This window comes from Vigna unguiculata, chromosome 3 (assembly GCF_004118075.2).
Source record: "Vigna unguiculata cultivar IT97K-499-35 chromosome 3, ASM411807v1, whole genome shotgun sequence".
Classification (NCBI taxonomy): Eukaryota; Viridiplantae; Streptophyta; class Magnoliopsida; order Fabales; family Fabaceae; genus Vigna; species Vigna unguiculata.
The window spans coordinates 12,813,388-12,830,813 of record NC_040281.1 but is presented as its reverse complement, the minus strand read 5'-3'; the positions used below and the strand labels follow the sequence as shown (position 1 = coordinate 12,830,813).

Genomic DNA, 17,426 nt, shown 5'->3' with positions numbered 1-17,426 from the left:
TATTGTATTTCCCTTAAAGATATTAAACTTATAAATATATGAGAGGACAAGGTTTAGCAGGAGAATTTTAATAGAAACGGTGATAAGTCATGAAAGAAGGGAGAATGTTTTAAAGGTTGAGTTTTTATGGGGAGGAAGGAAGAAGTTAAGAGTACACGGTTTAACTGTTTTAGCTATTTTAATTATTTTAACATGTTTTACCTTGTTTTTGTATCTTATTTGTGAATTTTTGAATATATAACAAGTTTTGTTGGTGTATTGATGTTGTGTGAGAAACCTTGTATGTGCAGACGATGATTGTTGACATGTTTGGTGTGTGTCTCTCAGCAAGAGGTGATGTCTTGGGTTCTTGGTAACTCTGCTTGGTGGTATAGTTGGTGAACTTCACCCATTAACCTCTTCGAGGGAGTAGTAGAGAGTGAACTTCATCCATAAGACTTTGGGAACATTGAGGAGTTCTAGCTCTTGTGGTGAGCAAATGGCTGGTAAGCTACATGCATGATTTGCAGTTGGGAACCTCTAGACTGAGATCTTTGCATTGTAGACAACACATGTGTTTGTATGATATGTTATTTGAGTTTGTGATTTTTTATTGAAAATATACTTAAACTTATAATGTGATGAAGACTATTGTTCACGTTATCTCACCCACCTGTGGTTTCCTCCTTCAATGATCGTATTTTAGACAGGAGCATACGATCGTACATGTTTTGAGAAATATGCATAGCAATAGAGAGAGTGGTTAATATCATGAGATATTTGGAATCATCTTTTAGTGTTATGTTTTTCCTTTTCAATAAATTTTTCTTTTTTTTGTAAAACAATGTTTTTTTTTTGTTTAGTGAGATTTTCAATAAAATAGGAATGAAGTTTTATTTTAAATTATGTACTTCGTGTTAATTTTATAGATTTTAGGAAGCAAAAAAAATGGGGTGTTACACAAACAATGCCACCGCATTGGACATACCATTGATAAGTGTAGGAAGCTGATCTATCTTATGACCCTGACAACATATGAAGACTTTATCAAATGCCATGAGACATGCCAATCTACTAGTAATGTTGCCTTAGCAGTACACATTGGATACTCATTTGTTTGTCTCTATCAATCTTCTTCTCTTGGCCTAGTCAGTGACTCTAGTTAGTTGATCATATATCTAGTAATTGTTATGTTTTCTCACTATATTGTTGATGCCAATTATCCTTTTACCACTACAACCTTTTCTCTTTCTTTACTACTACTGACAATTATCTTTTTATCATTGCTCATGATTCCAAAAACAAGTTTGTGACATTGCACTACCTAATCCCTCTCATCTCTTACTATTGACTTTGTTTTCTATGACCCTAAGAACCCCCTTCATTAATTGTCTATTACCTGATTAACCCAATCCCATGTTAGTATATCTTCGGTTTCACTAAAGATAATGTTATCTAGCATGATTGAATATCAAACATGATTATTAGCATCGCATATTAATCACTTGGCCTTTACTATCTCCAACACCATTGATATATACATTTGTAGTCTATCCAATGATGAACTATACACAATTAGGACATCCTGGGTAGACAAAATTGTAGAAGATGGAGTCAAGTTTAACTCATAAATCCAGTTTAAATTGCAAGTCATTTCAGCTAGGAATTCATACTCATCAGTCTTCTTTTTGATAATTATAATAAAGGAGCATGTCTTCTTTTTCTTTAGCTCACTGTGATATTTGGTATCCTTCTCGTAATCGTAATGTTATTCCTTCTGGTTTTTAATATTATCTTACCTTTATTGATGACTTTTCTAGATGTACATGGACTTGGTTTATGAAGAATTAATTATAAATGTTTTCTATATTTAAAACTTTTTCTAACAAAATCAAAACATAATTTGGTATATCCATGTGCTTTTTGTAGTGACAATTACAGTCCTCAACAAAATGTAGTATGCAAAAATAGACATCTCATTGAAACTATTCAATCACTTCTTCACGGTTATCTTACTATTTTTTGGGAAATGTTGTCCTAACAATATGTTATCTCCTTAACCAAATGTCATCATTGGTCCTTAATGATCAACAACACATTTTGTGCTTTTTACTCCTTCTCCTCTACGTAGTCTATCTCATATTTTTGGTACTATGTTTTGTATATAACCTTGCACTTACTCAAGACAAACTTTCTCCATAGTCTTTCAAATGTGTCTCCTTGGAATATCATCATTCACAAAATGGGTATTGATGTTGTTCTCACGATCTTGGCCTTTTTGTCTTCGTTGAAACCTCTTTCTATACTGTTTTCACCACCACCAAATAATTGTGTCATAACTCTGGATGCTTCTCAACACCTCTTTCAGTATATTAACAATGCTCATGGTCCATTAACATCTAGTGCAAGACCGATCTCCAATGCACAATGATCCAGTGGAGGTCATTCCTAATCTTTCACCAACACTGTCTCCCAATCGAATATAGTCTTCTCTAAAAATGACTGGTCTATTTCCATTATTAGAAAAGGTATACTTTCTATTTGCAACCCTTCTCCCTACCATACCAACCTCAGCTAGGATCGACTTTCCACCACATATTATACTTCTTTGTCGTTGTTATCTTTCATTCCTTTTCTTAAGTCTTCATACGACGCTTTATCTCAACGTAAGTGACAACAAATGATGATTGATGAGATGTCTGCCTCCAAAGTAATGGCACTTGTTATTTGATTTCTTTTCTAGATGGCAAATCAATTTTGGGTATTGGTGGTTATTCACTCTTAAAATAAGTTTTGATGATAAAATTGATTGCTATAAAACTCATTTGGTTACCGAAGCTAACACACATATCCACGATATTGAAAATTTCTCTTCTATTGTCAAAACAACACCTATTTTTTCTTCTCTTCTGAATTGCAACTATTCATTACTAGACTTTGTTTCATTTCAACGTCAAGAATGCATTTCTACATAGTAATTTTAACGAGGAAGTCTTCATAGAACAACCTCCTAGACATATTGCTCAAGGGGAGATGTGTTATAGTATTTCATCTTTGCATGTCATTATACGGTCTCAAGCAATCACTTTATGAAATGTTTGGGTGGTTCCTATCTCTCATTACTCAATTTGGAATAATAAAAGGTGATGCTAATCATTTTCTATTTTACTGTTGCTTTCTTCAAGGATGTACCTACCTCATTGTATATGTGGACAACATTGTTATCGCAGATTTCTCCCTCACTCAGATATCCAAAACAAAACCAGCACGACCACAAGTTCATATAAATTGTCTTGTCTCACTACCAGCAAGTCTATTTAGATCCCCTCCAATGAATGATAGTCTTTTCTTCTTTGGAAAGCCTAGCACCAGCCCCTCCAATTCTTCCCATTTTTTTTTTTCAAGATCACTTCCGATTCTACTTGTGATGTCTAAGCATTGATAATATTATTTTACACATAAAATTATGTTCCGTGTTCATTTTATATCCACCACAGCCTCCTTCCAATCTTTAAGCATAATAATGCCCATGTCATTCTTTCCTCTAAGCCTTTCCTATGTACCAAAGTTTAAGTCTTGTAATGTCATAAGAGTTTTCCTCTAACCCATTTAGTTCCTTCAAACCTAGGGTTGATTCTATACTTGTAGTAAAATGGATATGTTGGGTAGATGAAAAACTAGGCAAAGTTCACATCTTTACCATAGAATTTTTCCATATGAAGTGATTATAATAAATGAACATAAAAAAATCCCTACACTACCTTGAAATAGCATTTTTCATGCATGGCGAAGTGACAATGTTTGTCACAACAGGTCTACCAACTGTGAGGGTCCCTGTTTTGTCAAACACAACAGTGTTTACCATTGCAAACTTCTCTAGAATGTTTCCACCACGTAGAAGTAAACCTCTTTTAGCCCCCAAAGACGTTCCAACCTTTTTATCCACAAAAATTGTACAATATGGCTTAGTTCAAACATAATTATAACTAATGATGATAGATATAGTCTTCACGAAGACTTTACCAGCACTGCAGTAGGTGTGGCTAACCCAAGTGCACATGGACAAGCAACCACCTGCACCAATAAACAATATTAAAGGTTTAAAATAAGCTTATTTTCTGTTTTCTATCAAGGGAAAAATAAAAATAGAAGAACAATGTCTTCTGAAGCCCTAAATTTACGGAAGAAATCAATTCCATGGAATAATATAGCATTTGGCGTGCCCTTTCTTTTTCTTTTTCAATTAAAAAGTTACTTCGGAATTTAAGTTTAAAAACAATACTTTCGAAATTAAAACTAAAATTGTTTGGTGATTTTATGTTTTTACAGCTTAACTGAAACTTCTATACCACAAACAATTTCATCAAACACTTGGCATGCACAACAAACCCATACACCAATGCACACAGACCTAAATATCCGACATCCCTTGCACTCTTATACTAATTTGCTCTCTACCTAAATCTCCGACATCCTAGCTGCTTGCATACGAAAAATGGTTGATCAACTCTTTATCCCCTCCCTTCTCTCATTAACAAAAGTGAAGGAAGTAATGCAGTACTGAGAAAAGAAGGGAACAGAATTTGGATAAACTGAAAGTGATTTATAGCATTTCTTGTTTGAAGAGTATATGCTCAAGCTTTGCTGACAAGAGTATAGAGCTAAAAAACTATCATCTCAGCATACTGACTTCAGTTAGTTAGTTACACCTTTTTCTAATTAGACTAAAAATGTAACTAACTGACAGCTCAGGATAACTGACAGCGGTTAGTTAGGTCAAATGCTAACTAGGCACCTACAACCCTTAGTGCTTCAACAACTATCATAGCATTCTATCAAAAAGAAAACAAACATCACAGAGCGTATACAAAACACCTAAAACATTTTGATAAAATTGATAGCACCAAAATCATTGTAAATTATGGCGCACACTTTGCACTGTTGAAGAAAATAAAGGGTGTCACTGAGGGAGTAGAACCTTTTGAAATAGAGGTACATATACTCTTCCAATCAGCTTTTGTGGAAACTCCTATTTTTAGAGCTTCTTAAATCGTGTTTACCCACTGTTCCTTTTAAGGAGCAGAAAAACCCAAAAAAGGTGACCTAAATGCGATCTAAGAGCTAATTCTGTTCCTATATTAACTAAAGAACAAAGTGCTAGTGCAAAATCTGAATATAGTCAATATCTCTTGTATGTTATTCAGTGCATTATATTGTTTGTGATTTAAAATAGAGTAGAGGTACAAAACCTGGAAAATCCACAGACTAAGTAAAGAATCCCTAAAGAAAAGAAACTATGTAAAGAATCCCTAGAGGATGACTTATCAATTCACTAGCACCCATAGTGATAGGCCATTCAAAACCATTTTCAACAACTAGTAGCAATAAAATAATAATCTTTTTAGACTGGTACTACATATTTTGGCTGGTTTGATCCATCAGGCAGGACTGCAGCGACCAAACACATTTTCTGGCTGAGCTGCACCAATTAAGTTGCAGGGTAACAATTCGCTAGGGCAGCCCGACACTGAGCAGCCACTAAGTGGGCTATCCCAATGGTCTACTATTTACTTTTTAATAAAAAATACTTCATAAACACGTCAATGATATAATAATTAAGAGGTATATGACATCTATATAAAAACGCTAATTTTCTATCATACTCCAACATATTATGTTTCGAAATTTTATATTTATTAAATTATTATATATTATCTAAAACTTGAAGGTTATCAGAAATAACTTTTACCCTTAATCTCTTTGTTAATTCCTTTTAACATGGAAATCTAACCCCAATATAAAAAACTTAGTCCAAATATATAATGGTTCATGTCTAACTATCTAACTATAAAAATAAAGAAAATATGGTTCTGCCCATTATGGGCCGGTCAGTGGCCAAATTACTACTGGGCTTGAAATTTTAGAACCGAACTCACCACACATAGGGCTATTCAAGTTATCCGTGGCCCATTTGTTGGGTATTGGAAAAAGGTTAGAGGTGTCTGACATCATTTAGGATATCATAAATCATAATGTGCTCTGTATTTGTTGTATATTTTTCTGTACACTTTATTGATCCCTATTTAGAAGACAGCAGAGATGAAAAAATAAAAGTGCTGCTAATCAGCCAAAACAATTCCCCAGCAAAACAGAATAAATAAGGAAAACTGGATTCCTTCTAATCATTACCCATTAATTCGGATCCTAATTAGAAAACATAACAAATGTTAAACATATTTACAACAGTGTTTCTCAGACAGGAGAAAGTACCTGCACGAAAGGAAAACTCTTAAACTTCATTATTTACTTAAGCTATTGCAATTGCAATTACTTTTTCTTTAATTATTCCCAAACAAAACTAGCATGCTACATTCAAAAAACAAAATATGGAATAGTAGTATATACATAGACAATAAAGGAAGCATACATCGGGACACGAGTATTGATTCAAATAAAATAGTGTTTTATAGCGACAAAAATATCTACAGAATATCCATATTGATTAAGATAGAATATTTTTTATAATATTTTTATTTCACCATATTTTGTTTTCTTATTTTAGAGAGATTGTTTGTTACAAACAGAGGAGCTAAGAATGTAATTGGTGAGATCACCAATAAAATCATTTCTTGAATCTCTGCATAGTTTAAGTTTAAAGAATTATTAATATTGTTTCTAATACAGTGTCAAAAAATATTTAGCAATGGCCAAGCCATCAAGCAAGAGTAACAAAACAGACTTTATAAGTCTGATCTAAAATCATTAAGATGAAGGAAAAATACACTCAAGCTGCCTAGAGCCCAATCATCATCATACGCATTGGAAAGTGTGATTCATGGAAAGCATTTGAATTGAAAAATACCAGAACACTGCAAGCAAGCTGCAAAGCCAGTGAAACTGAGCTTCCTTGATATAAAGCAGGAGGCAAAATGTGTGCCCCATACAGACTCCAGAATATGAAAGTGGCAGCAGAGGCTGCCATCACTCCATAAGTGAAGTGTCCAGCCACCTGGATATAAACAAAATGTCAGTCAATTCAATAAAAGATGCAAGAGAAATACTCAGTTACTAATGATGTAGAACAAAGGAAGACCCAAGGAATAAGACCATTTCAATCACGAGGATATCAGAATGACAATGCTTGTTATTGCAATATTGGAAGACTTGTGATTTTTTCATCACAGGAAACACATGCTTCAACAAAGAAGGTAATACAAATGAAACAGGCCTACAAATAGATTTTCACATATATAAAGACATCCATGGCTAATGCTCAAATGTTCCATTTCTACTACCAATACAAACAAATGTACTTCTTATAAGACATGGGAATCCTCTTCCCTAGAGCTAGTATTTCAAGTAGAGTTGGGCTGTGTCCCTTCCTGATATCAAATTAGAGTCTCCACTACTAGAGTTCAATCCTTCTTGTCTCCATACTTGTAAAAGGTTGAGTTTGATAATTTAGCTTCATCGTTCAAATCTTTGGTATGAAACATAATATTTGTGGTCAAGGGTGTTAAATTACAGGTTGCTCATGTTTATGGTGCTACTAATGAGTGACATATAGAGTTCAAAGTTTCTCATATTCTTTGTGAAGGAAATCATTATGCGAATAAGTTAGTCATCTTGGCTTTTATTCATAGGGAACCGTATAACTGGTTTTCATGTATTTCTTTAGAATATTTTTCAAAATAGGTCTTATTTGCCTGTTTTGTGAGGTGTATTTTTATATCATGAGTTTGTTGTGGTCCCCCCATATTTTGTTCTCATTTCCTTTTATTTTTATTTTTATAAATAAAATTTTCATGTAATAGATATTGTTGGGCTTTGGGGTGTCAACATAGCTGAGATGTCATAGTCCAGAGATGCCTGGCATGCTTATTTGGAACTGATTCATTATGACTTCAAAATTTGATGTGCCTGTTTCCAATGACTCTTTAATTGCCCTGCTATATTGACAACATGGATGACAATAATTATGTTTTTTGGGCCACAAATGTCAAACTTTGGTTCAAGAATCAAGGTTATCTTGACCATCTCACTACTAAAGAAGAAACTGTGGCTGAATTTGATTGACCAAAATGGAGTAAAATTGATGCTCAAATTTGTGGGGTCATCAAGTCTATTATTCATTCTTTCATACTATGACACATGTGAATCTATTTGGCACAGGACAAGTCAGTTTACACTAATGACATACAAATAAAACATGGATGTGATTGCGGCACAAAAACTTGATAGAACTATGTCAACCTATTTGGGTCAAATAAGAGGTCTTCATGATTTTAATGAACTTTTGCTTCCTACTGCAACCCCTACCAATGAATTGGACAATTGTTCGACCTTCTTCATGTCACTAGCTTTGTATGGCTTACTTATAGTAATCTTAGGTTTGGGACCAAATTTTAGGACATCCTTCTGCACGCACTATGACTATTGCTTGCTCCTCTTTGCTTCACATTCTTGCTAAAGCAACCACTGACTCAGCAATTAGTCCAGCCCATGTGCCATCTAGCCCCATTGACTCTTCAAAGGGCGGTGACTGGTGTTCCTCTTGCAAAAATAATGGTGATCGTTCACGATTCAAGTGTGACCATTGCCCAAAACATGGTCAGACCCTAAAATAGTTATTGTGATAAACTCTTCTCCTACATAGTTCTGCAGAATTTGTTTCCACTCACAATATACCTCCAATAATCTTTAAAGATTTTCTTTGATGGTAATTGGACTGTCAAGCGTATAGTTCCATTGCTTTTATTGAGCATTATGGTAATTCCTTAGTTGGCATCTCTCCTCCTTTGGGCTCCTAGGTCCTTGATTTGGGGCCCCCAATCATATAATATTGGTGATAAATACTCTATTTCCTCTCTTTCTACTTTTGGTTACTTACTTTATGTCAACTAGAGAAATGGTTCTCTAACACAGACCTGAGGTGTTGATATTGTCCATCCTCTTTGCTCTCTTACTATTTGTAATGTTCTTATGTTTCTTTGGCTCCTTTAAATCTTTTGTCCATCAATAAACTTACAAGCTCTCTTGAATGTGGCATTTCCTTTCCTAAAGGTTTGTTTCCTTGGAGGACTAGAGGGCCCACAAACAATTCGCTTGAGATGTGAGTTTCATGGCTTCTATCATCTAAACAAGTCTTCTCTTGTTGGATCCACGACAACTTCCCCACTCCTGATCCATGCTCGGTAAGGGCATCTCAATGTTGAAAAGTTGAAACAATTAGTTAGAATCTTCACCTTGTGAGTCATGTCAATTAGGTAAACATATTTGTAGTTTTTTTTCTAGCCACATTATTAGTTGGGGTTCGTCCAAATGTTTCAGAGCCTTACTTCATCTACGTTAGGGTCAAGATATTTTGTTACTATCATAGAAGATTTTTTTCCCTTTTGTACTTTGTTGTATTCAATGATGGATCGTTCAAAACCTTTTTCTATTTTTCAATCCTTTTTGCATGAAAACAAAAATCAATTTAGTATCTTGATTCATACTTTGCATGTGAGTATCTATCTACTCAGTTTCAGACATTTATGGCATCTCATTGTGTTGCACAAAACTACTTGTCCTCATAACGTTAGCAACTAGCAAAACAGCTTGGTGTAGAAACAAACCAAAACTTGCTACAGAATTATTACAGATTGAGTAGAACCTTGTCAGCCAATCGTTGTACAGGAGCTTCCCTACTTTGTGCCTCTTCAACGAGACGAACAATGTTTGCCATAGAAGTTTCGCCACCTGGTCGTTGCACTTCCATTGTAAGAGTTCCGTTAAGATTTATACTACCAGCTGCTACCTCACTCTACAGACATAAAATCCATCAATCAGTCACTAAAATCAACTGTTCAGCACTTCACAACTATAGAAACGTGAAGGGGTCAATCATACATACACAGAAAATTAAGTCTGCTTTTTATCAGTTATGACATAACCAAATGGTTTTTCTGTTCTATTGATAAATTGCACTCAATGATCACATTATAGAAATTTGCTGATTAAATAAAACGATGGAAACTCAGTTCAGGGTAGTTATGACAGTTATGTTTGCACTCAACGCACTGCTTTAGAAAACAGTTCTATATTTGTTGTAGTTAGTTTTATATTAGAAACTGCAGGATGACAGTTAGTTGTAGAAAATAACAGCAGGTAGTTATGTATTAGGAGTACTTAAGCAGAAGAGGAGAGTCCAACTCAAGGCTTAAGAACGACATCAAGAAGTTTATCCTACCTAATGGTCCAATCTAAAAGGCTAGTCCATTAGATAGGAGAAACTTCTAGGTAGAGCTTGCAAAATCAGCCCGATTTCAAGAATAGTTTGTAAAATGGGTTGGGTCAGACGGAAAAAATTTAGCCTAAATTGAAGCAAACCAATTTTTGCTCAGCTTGTGGCCCAGATGAGCTTTTCGATCAATCTGTCCCAGGCTTATGAGCCAGCCCCTTTCTAAAAATAATCATTATAATTAGAAAATTGAAAATATGTAGTTTAGCCCACTCGATGAGGGACTCCTAACAACATATATGATAAAAGGCTGTGTATTTGGACGTTGAGAAGCTATTTGCAATTTGAGAACAGAGAATACAGTTGATAGAAGACTTTTGCCAGTAGGCCAGTAAGGGGTATTGCTGTATTGTATGTGACGGAGACATTTGCCACTGGGACAATAAGTGTTTTATATTATATTTAATTACTTCATCAATTGGTGTTGTATCAGTCACAACATCCACAGGTGCTCAAAGGAACCAATAGAAGTAACAATTTGTGTCAAAAGCCAAATAAATATCAAATTATCATAAAATATGTCAAGGAAGAATGTACCCCCGGTAATTTTGTTACAGGCAGTGGTTCACCAGTGAAACTTGATTCATCTACAGTGCTTCTACCAGCTCTCACAACTCCATCAGCTGGAATACGGTCCTAGACAAAAGGATATATGGGTTAAAAGCATAAACCAAGCAGCTTTGACAAGTAATTTATGCATATTACTAGTCAAAATCTAAGCAGAAGAATTCAAACTTCGAAATGATATTAGCAATGGTTTTGTAGCACAAGCATCATCACATATGACGAATTTGAAAACAGTGATTATAGGCGTAATGCCCACCCTCCTCTCCTCCTTCCCAACTAGTGGACAACATGTGTATCGTTATTAGCAGTTTTCTTTTCAACAGTTCAACTTACACATTTTGAACTGAAATTACACAACTAAAAAACATCCATTTGGAGAGAATACAAAACTGAAGCTTCTTCCGGTACCATAAAAGGGGTGAAGGAGTTACAGGGTTGTATCCGATAATATGTAGATTCTGATATTACTCACTCCAGGCAACACAATAATTTGGTCTCCAACAGAAAGACTTTCGGAAGGAACTTCAACAACAGAGCCAGCATCTGTTTCCCCATTGTTAACTAGAAGGCGAGCTTTTGGTGGCAACAAACTAAGAAGTCCTGCCATATCACTGGTTGCTTTAATTTTAGCTCTCTGTTCGAGATTCCTTCCTAGCAACACAAATGCAATTAGCATAATTGGCTCCTCAAAGAAAGCCTTCCAACCCTGCATAAAAATTAAAAAATATCATTTAGCACAATTAAATTTATCTTTACACATTGTTAGAATATAATCGGTTGTTACAGATTTATAAAAAATCAACTATTACATAATCTCGTAAATTAAGGTGATTGATTCCTAATTATTAGATATCTTTATTGTAATTGATTTTATTCAATAGTATAAATATATATTGTGTGGTCTGCATTATACACACAATACATTCAGAACATATACAATTCTATACACATAATTACAAATCCAATTCCATTATTTCACAAAGAAAATATACTTTCTACCTTCTAATTAATAAATATAAGCAAGCACATGTTGAGCATCTAAGTCTAACCAACAGCTGGTTTTGACTGGTGTAATATATGTGATGAGTATAAGTTATTATTTTTCCTATATGAGATGAGATGAGATGAATAGAGCACTATTCAACAAAACTAGATAAATAAGAATCAGCCTAAGTCACAACCTGTAATGAGCCTTCGTTCAAGGTAACAAAACAAGGATATAAATTAGAAGAAAAAGAGTCCACCCTCCTATTATTCAAAATTAATCTGCAAGGAAAAACAGGTACAAAGAATACAAAGGAATTTATTCCTTCCACACAGGGCATTCCCTGTTCACAACTATCTTTTTCTCCCTACCTCCCACAGTCTGGATGATATGAATATATGGACTTTTGTCTAACATAAGTCTCACCCTCTTATAACGGCTAACCACCTTATTTTTTTAACTTCTTCCTCTAATATAATTTTTCAGCCCATCTCAGTACTCCCCTGCCTAACACATCCACCATATTTACCAAAATGAAAAAGACAAGCAAAAACTATAGCTTTGTAATGTAGATGAACATAAGCATGAGCTAAAAAATCAAACCAAACTATGATCATGAACGCGGACTGTCGAGGAACATGTATGCTACTATTTCTTAATAATAGCTAAAAAAATACTGTCTGTTGGATCAATATAATTGACTCTACCAACCTACTTGTGCATGAGTAATGCTTGCATAAAAGTGTGGGGACCAAAATGTGCACACACGTGTATCAATGGTTTTATAAAAGAGATCAATGAGGGTATTTAGCCGAATCCAGAAAAAACAAACCGGAAGAGAATTTACATATTATAATCTGAGCTACTAGTAATTAGCCATCTTGTAAACTATACCTATATAGCAATCATAAACTTGACAGTCAGCAACAAAAGAAATTTGAGTTTTCTATTTTCTATAATGATTTGAAAATAGCTTTTACTAAATGCTGCAAGCAACTAATTGAATCAAAGTTACAGATTAGAGATAACAAACTTCAGAAAGACATTTTACCAATTTTGGAACTAAGGCAGCAAATGAGCTGACAGTAAATGAAGACAAAGCCCCAAGACCAACTAAGGTGTTCATGTTTGGTGTTGTTTTAAGAAGGCTTTTTAAACCATCAAGGATAAGTTGGCGGCCAGGACCAAGCAATGTAAACAAAGATAACGATAGATGAAACCCAATGGAATGAAAGACATGGATCCACGGTGCCTTCGCTGCAAAGAAATGAGAGAAATGGCCAACAAGACAGACAGCACATAGAGCCCAAGAAACGGCTAGCTCACGACCTTTAAACAGCACATAGAAAAGAAAGATCACCAATTAGTCCCAGAAGTTAAAGCAGTTGAATCATCAGAGAACCACTCAGAAATAGCATAAGTGGGCTCTTGTTGCACTACTAGTGTAGATTTAGTTAGTGCTTACCACTTTCTCTTAATTGTCTATGTCTTTCCTCCATCTTCCTTTCAAAAATTTGGAGGAAATTGTCTCTTGTAGAATCTGCACTTTCAGGATCAAAATGGTCAGCAATCAACCACACCAGTGGAGAAATCTGTTCCATTTAAACTACATACAAGCCTTAAGCTTTAACTCCAAAAAGAAATTAATCCCTCTGACAATTATAATTTGAACCAAGATCAAAATTTATAAATGACTAGCATCTGATTGTTACAACTATTCACAGGGAGAGTTTAGGAAAATTCTTGATAAAAATATTTAAAATTTGGGAACATAAACCACACATCTGGCTAGTGATTAATAAGCAACCACCTACTGACCTCACCTAATTAATCACTTAGTGGTTAATTATTCCTTCACTGGAAATATTTGTCAAGAAATCCTGTATCTTTTTTGTAATTTAATCAATATTTTATTCAATTAAGTAGCAGAATAAGTAATCATTCCAATCGAGCCTGTGCAGGAACAAAACTCAGTGGAAAATGTCACAATTTATGTAATGCCCAATACTATCTTGATCGTATCTTAGATTATACTAGATTATCTTTAACAATTAGTTTTCCAATTCCCTGAATACCTCTTAGGATTGCTCATCAACTTACCGTGTTTCCTTATCTCATGATTTGTTTCCTATTTAGTTAGAGTAGAGAGAAATGGTAGAGTCATGTGTAATGGAATCCTTGCGTGCAAGAACAGCAAAGAAACATATACACTACACATATATAATGCAGCATTATATAAAGGTGTTAGGGGTTTATTATACTGGAGCATGTAAAAATAAAATACAGCAGCATTATACATTAATTGGGTACACAAATATATATATATATATATTCCCATCAATCATACGCACAAAACAAAATAAACCAATTGCACATGAATAAGAGTCCCTAAAATTCATTATAACTAAAGGATCGCTAGTTTCAAATTCAACATCAGCAAAATTCTTCACCGTGCAGGGGCTCCAGAACACAGACATGGCTCTCCAATACCCATCACAAGAAGCCACGGAGATTCACCTTCTGAAGGGAGAAAGTATAACATGAATAATGGTTTTTAAAATATCCTATATATCTAAGTAGTAGGGTGGATATAATATTTGAAAACAATTTACTCATTCAGAAGGTAATGCGTTAAAACTTAGAACCCCATGAATTGATGGCATACCATTGACTCCAGAAAACCACTTTTGCATTTATATGGTGAAACAACTCCTTCAGTTGCTAGCTTCTTCACCTGCCACTTAACCCGCCAATTTTATGTAAATGAAATGAAATTCTATGACATGCGGTAAGATTTAATCTCATATGAAGTAGTGACTGGTAAGTGGACAGCCAGAGGACTATAGGAGTCATGTGACCACTATTACATGTTGTGTCTATTAAATCCATGTGACCAAAAGCTAGCAAGCTCATTGTATTACAATGAATGGACAAACTAATATAGGTATTACAAATATTCGCAGCTTTATGAATTATTATTTACCCCAATCCCAAGGACACAGACAAAAAATAGCAAGCCAATTGTACTAATAACATTATTATATAAATACACACATACAGTTCATAATATTTTCGTAACTTTAAAAAGCAATTTCTATTGCCAATAGAAAATATCTAGAAAGCTGAAACAGTTTAATACCAATCAAGCCAAATATTTCAAAGAAATTATGCTAGTACACTTCCATTATGACAAAGATTCCAAGAACCAAGCAATCAACTCTAACAATTCAAAGAAGTAACAGACATGACTTTGAGTAAGTTAACAGACATGCCAAAGGACGTAAATAAGATTGGATGGGCATGTGTGAAAAATAGTATAATTAAATGAGGTAAAAGTAGTATAACCAACCATGCATGTGATTTTATGAAAAATAAGCATATACCAACTATAAAAAGATAAAAAGACGCTGAATTGACTCAATAATGACTGGCTCAACTGGTAGGAATGAATGATACCTCGGAGGCTAGAATTGTAACCACAGCTGGTTAAATGCTCTGCAAGTGCCTCCCCTAATTGCTTTTGCCAATTTGGTACATTCTTTGCTTCAGATATAGGCCAAACGATTGCTGTCTCAGTTGTTAAATTTACACTAGCTGATGACACCTGTGGCTACCCAATGTTCATAAAAAGTAAAGAAACTGTATTTAGATTACTGTAAAAAATTATAGAGAGGGTTTATCAACTATGCACTGTTGGCACAAAAACTTCTACACTCAAACAATCAAAATCACCTTTAGGATTTAGACACCAATTACTAAACTACTGCGTTCTTTTGAAACTGTTGAACATGATTTTTCGGCATTAAGGTCAATCATCTCCCACGACATCCACAGACTTACGAAATAAAAAATATTGCACGCTCATAGTAAACCTAGCAGAAAGCCCCCAACAACAGAACCAGTATACCAATCATCTTACAAATACAATAATTGAAGCATCTAAACTTTATGTTGTAAACCATCCCAAATACAAATTTGAAATGCTTACTCGATTTTCCAGTATCCTTTTCACAGTCGCCGCACATCCCCCGCACACCATTCCCTATCACACGCACAAACAAAAGTGAAATACTAAAAATAAAACTAACACGAAAAATTCTACACAGAGAGAAGAGTTCACACTGAAACATCGAGGATGATAACGTCAGGCGAAAGTGCCGAAAGCTCCTGTGACGCGTCACCAACCAATTGGAGATTAGCATCACCAGACTCACCGCCAGAACCGCCAGAACCGCCGCTGTCACCGATTCCACCGCCGTCATTTCCACCGCCTGTGGAAGAAGCACAGGAAGCGGCAGAGCTCGAAATGCAGCGGAGTCGGCACGGCGTTCGTGGGAGCAATCCGCGGAAGCAGCGGAGCGAGGACGGCGACGGCGCGGAAGTGAAAGAACATGGAATGCGGCAGCGGTTGTTGTAGGAAGCAACGAGGCATCTGAGGTTGCGGCGGACGAAGGCGCGTTGAGGAGCGCCGGCAAAATGACGGTGGAGCGCTCTGAAAAGCGCCATGTGCGCCGTCGTGGTAACGGAGAACGCAGAATCCATTGGATTGGGTAGAAAAATTGAGAAGAGAAGACGTCGTCAAGCGTTGTAGTTTAGTTCTTAGAGTGCAGTCGTCCACGCTATGGTGGGTCTTGACTTCACTGGTTATCCGAATGTTAAACAATCCAAATTATCTATAGACAACACGATTTTCACATCCTGGAAACTCATTATTTTGAACACTTTCATTATTTCATGATGAGGTGGCATGTGAACGTGACAATATAGTTAAATCACACCATAGGTATAATAGAAGTCTTAACTTAGAAGTCTTAACTTCTTCGATTTGATGACTTATGTTATATTTGAAAACTTATTCATGTTATAAATTATCAATTTAAAGAGATGTTTTTAAATAATGAAAAAATATATTTATGTGAAGATTAATTATTTGTTTTAACAATGTTTTTAAGTGTAATGTTGAGGTACCTGATATGACAATCTATTCAATAAAAATACATAAACTTGTATGAGTAATTGTAGAAAAAGAGAAAAAACAATAAAGAGACATAATTTAAGAGTTTAATTACTTCTTTCAACAGTAATACAGAGTCAACACCAATGTTACAACCAAACTCACGATTTGACAGAACTTTATTATGTAGGCTTCCCTTGGCTGTATCAGTTAGGTTGTGACAGAGTCATTTCTCATATAAGCGATAAGTAAATAATGAACTGCAACATAATCACTCAATCAAAATTAACCTTAATAGTGATAAGCATTTTCCCAAAGTTGTTTGGTTTGCACTCTTTGACAACACAAGCTACAAAATCCATTTTATTCATTGATTTCCTCTTTGATAATGAAGTTATATTTTGGTTTAATTACTCGTATAGTATCTAGTTTGGGACTAGTGTGTCAAATAGGTACCCAGTTTTAAAAAAATGTCAATTGCATCCCAACTTTTGAAAATTGCTTCAATTAGGTCCCTTTCAGACAGAGTTGACTAACGCCGTTAGTCAACGTGCCACGTGTCAATATGTGGTTTTTTTGATTTTTTTTAAAAAATTTTAACTTTTTTTTTAATTTTTAATTTTTTTTAAATTTTTTTAAAAAAAAAATTAAAAATGTCA

The 17,426-nt window shown here is 34.8% G+C and overlaps 1 protein-coding gene across 1 annotated transcript in view; it reads right to left on the bottom strand.

Moving 5' to 3' along the window:
- The window catches only part of LOC114177716 (copper-transporting ATPase PAA1, chloroplastic-like), a 28,165-nt gene extending 11,672 nt beyond the window's left edge, over positions 1-16,493 (bottom strand). Inside the window, exons 1-11 of the mRNA XM_028063193.1 lie at positions 15,936-16,493; positions 15,802-15,855; positions 15,270-15,423; positions 13,279-13,353; positions 12,865-13,142; positions 11,301-11,534; positions 10,799-10,897; positions 9,635-9,784; positions 6,842-6,988; positions 4,003-4,053; positions 3,741-3,913 (exon numbers count right to left, since the gene is read on the bottom strand). Coding sequence (XP_027918994.1) covers positions 3,741-3,913; positions 4,003-4,053; positions 6,842-6,988; positions 9,635-9,784; positions 10,799-10,897; positions 11,301-11,534; positions 12,865-13,142; positions 13,279-13,353; positions 15,270-15,423; positions 15,802-15,855; positions 15,936-16,355 — 1,835 coding nt within the window. The 5' untranslated portion in view covers positions 16,356-16,493. The remainder of the gene's footprint in view (positions 1-3,740; positions 3,914-4,002; positions 4,054-6,841; positions 6,989-9,634; positions 9,785-10,798; positions 10,898-11,300; positions 11,535-12,864; positions 13,143-13,278; positions 13,354-15,269; positions 15,424-15,801; positions 15,856-15,935) is intronic.
- Between the last annotated feature and the right edge of the window lie 933 nt (positions 16,494-17,426).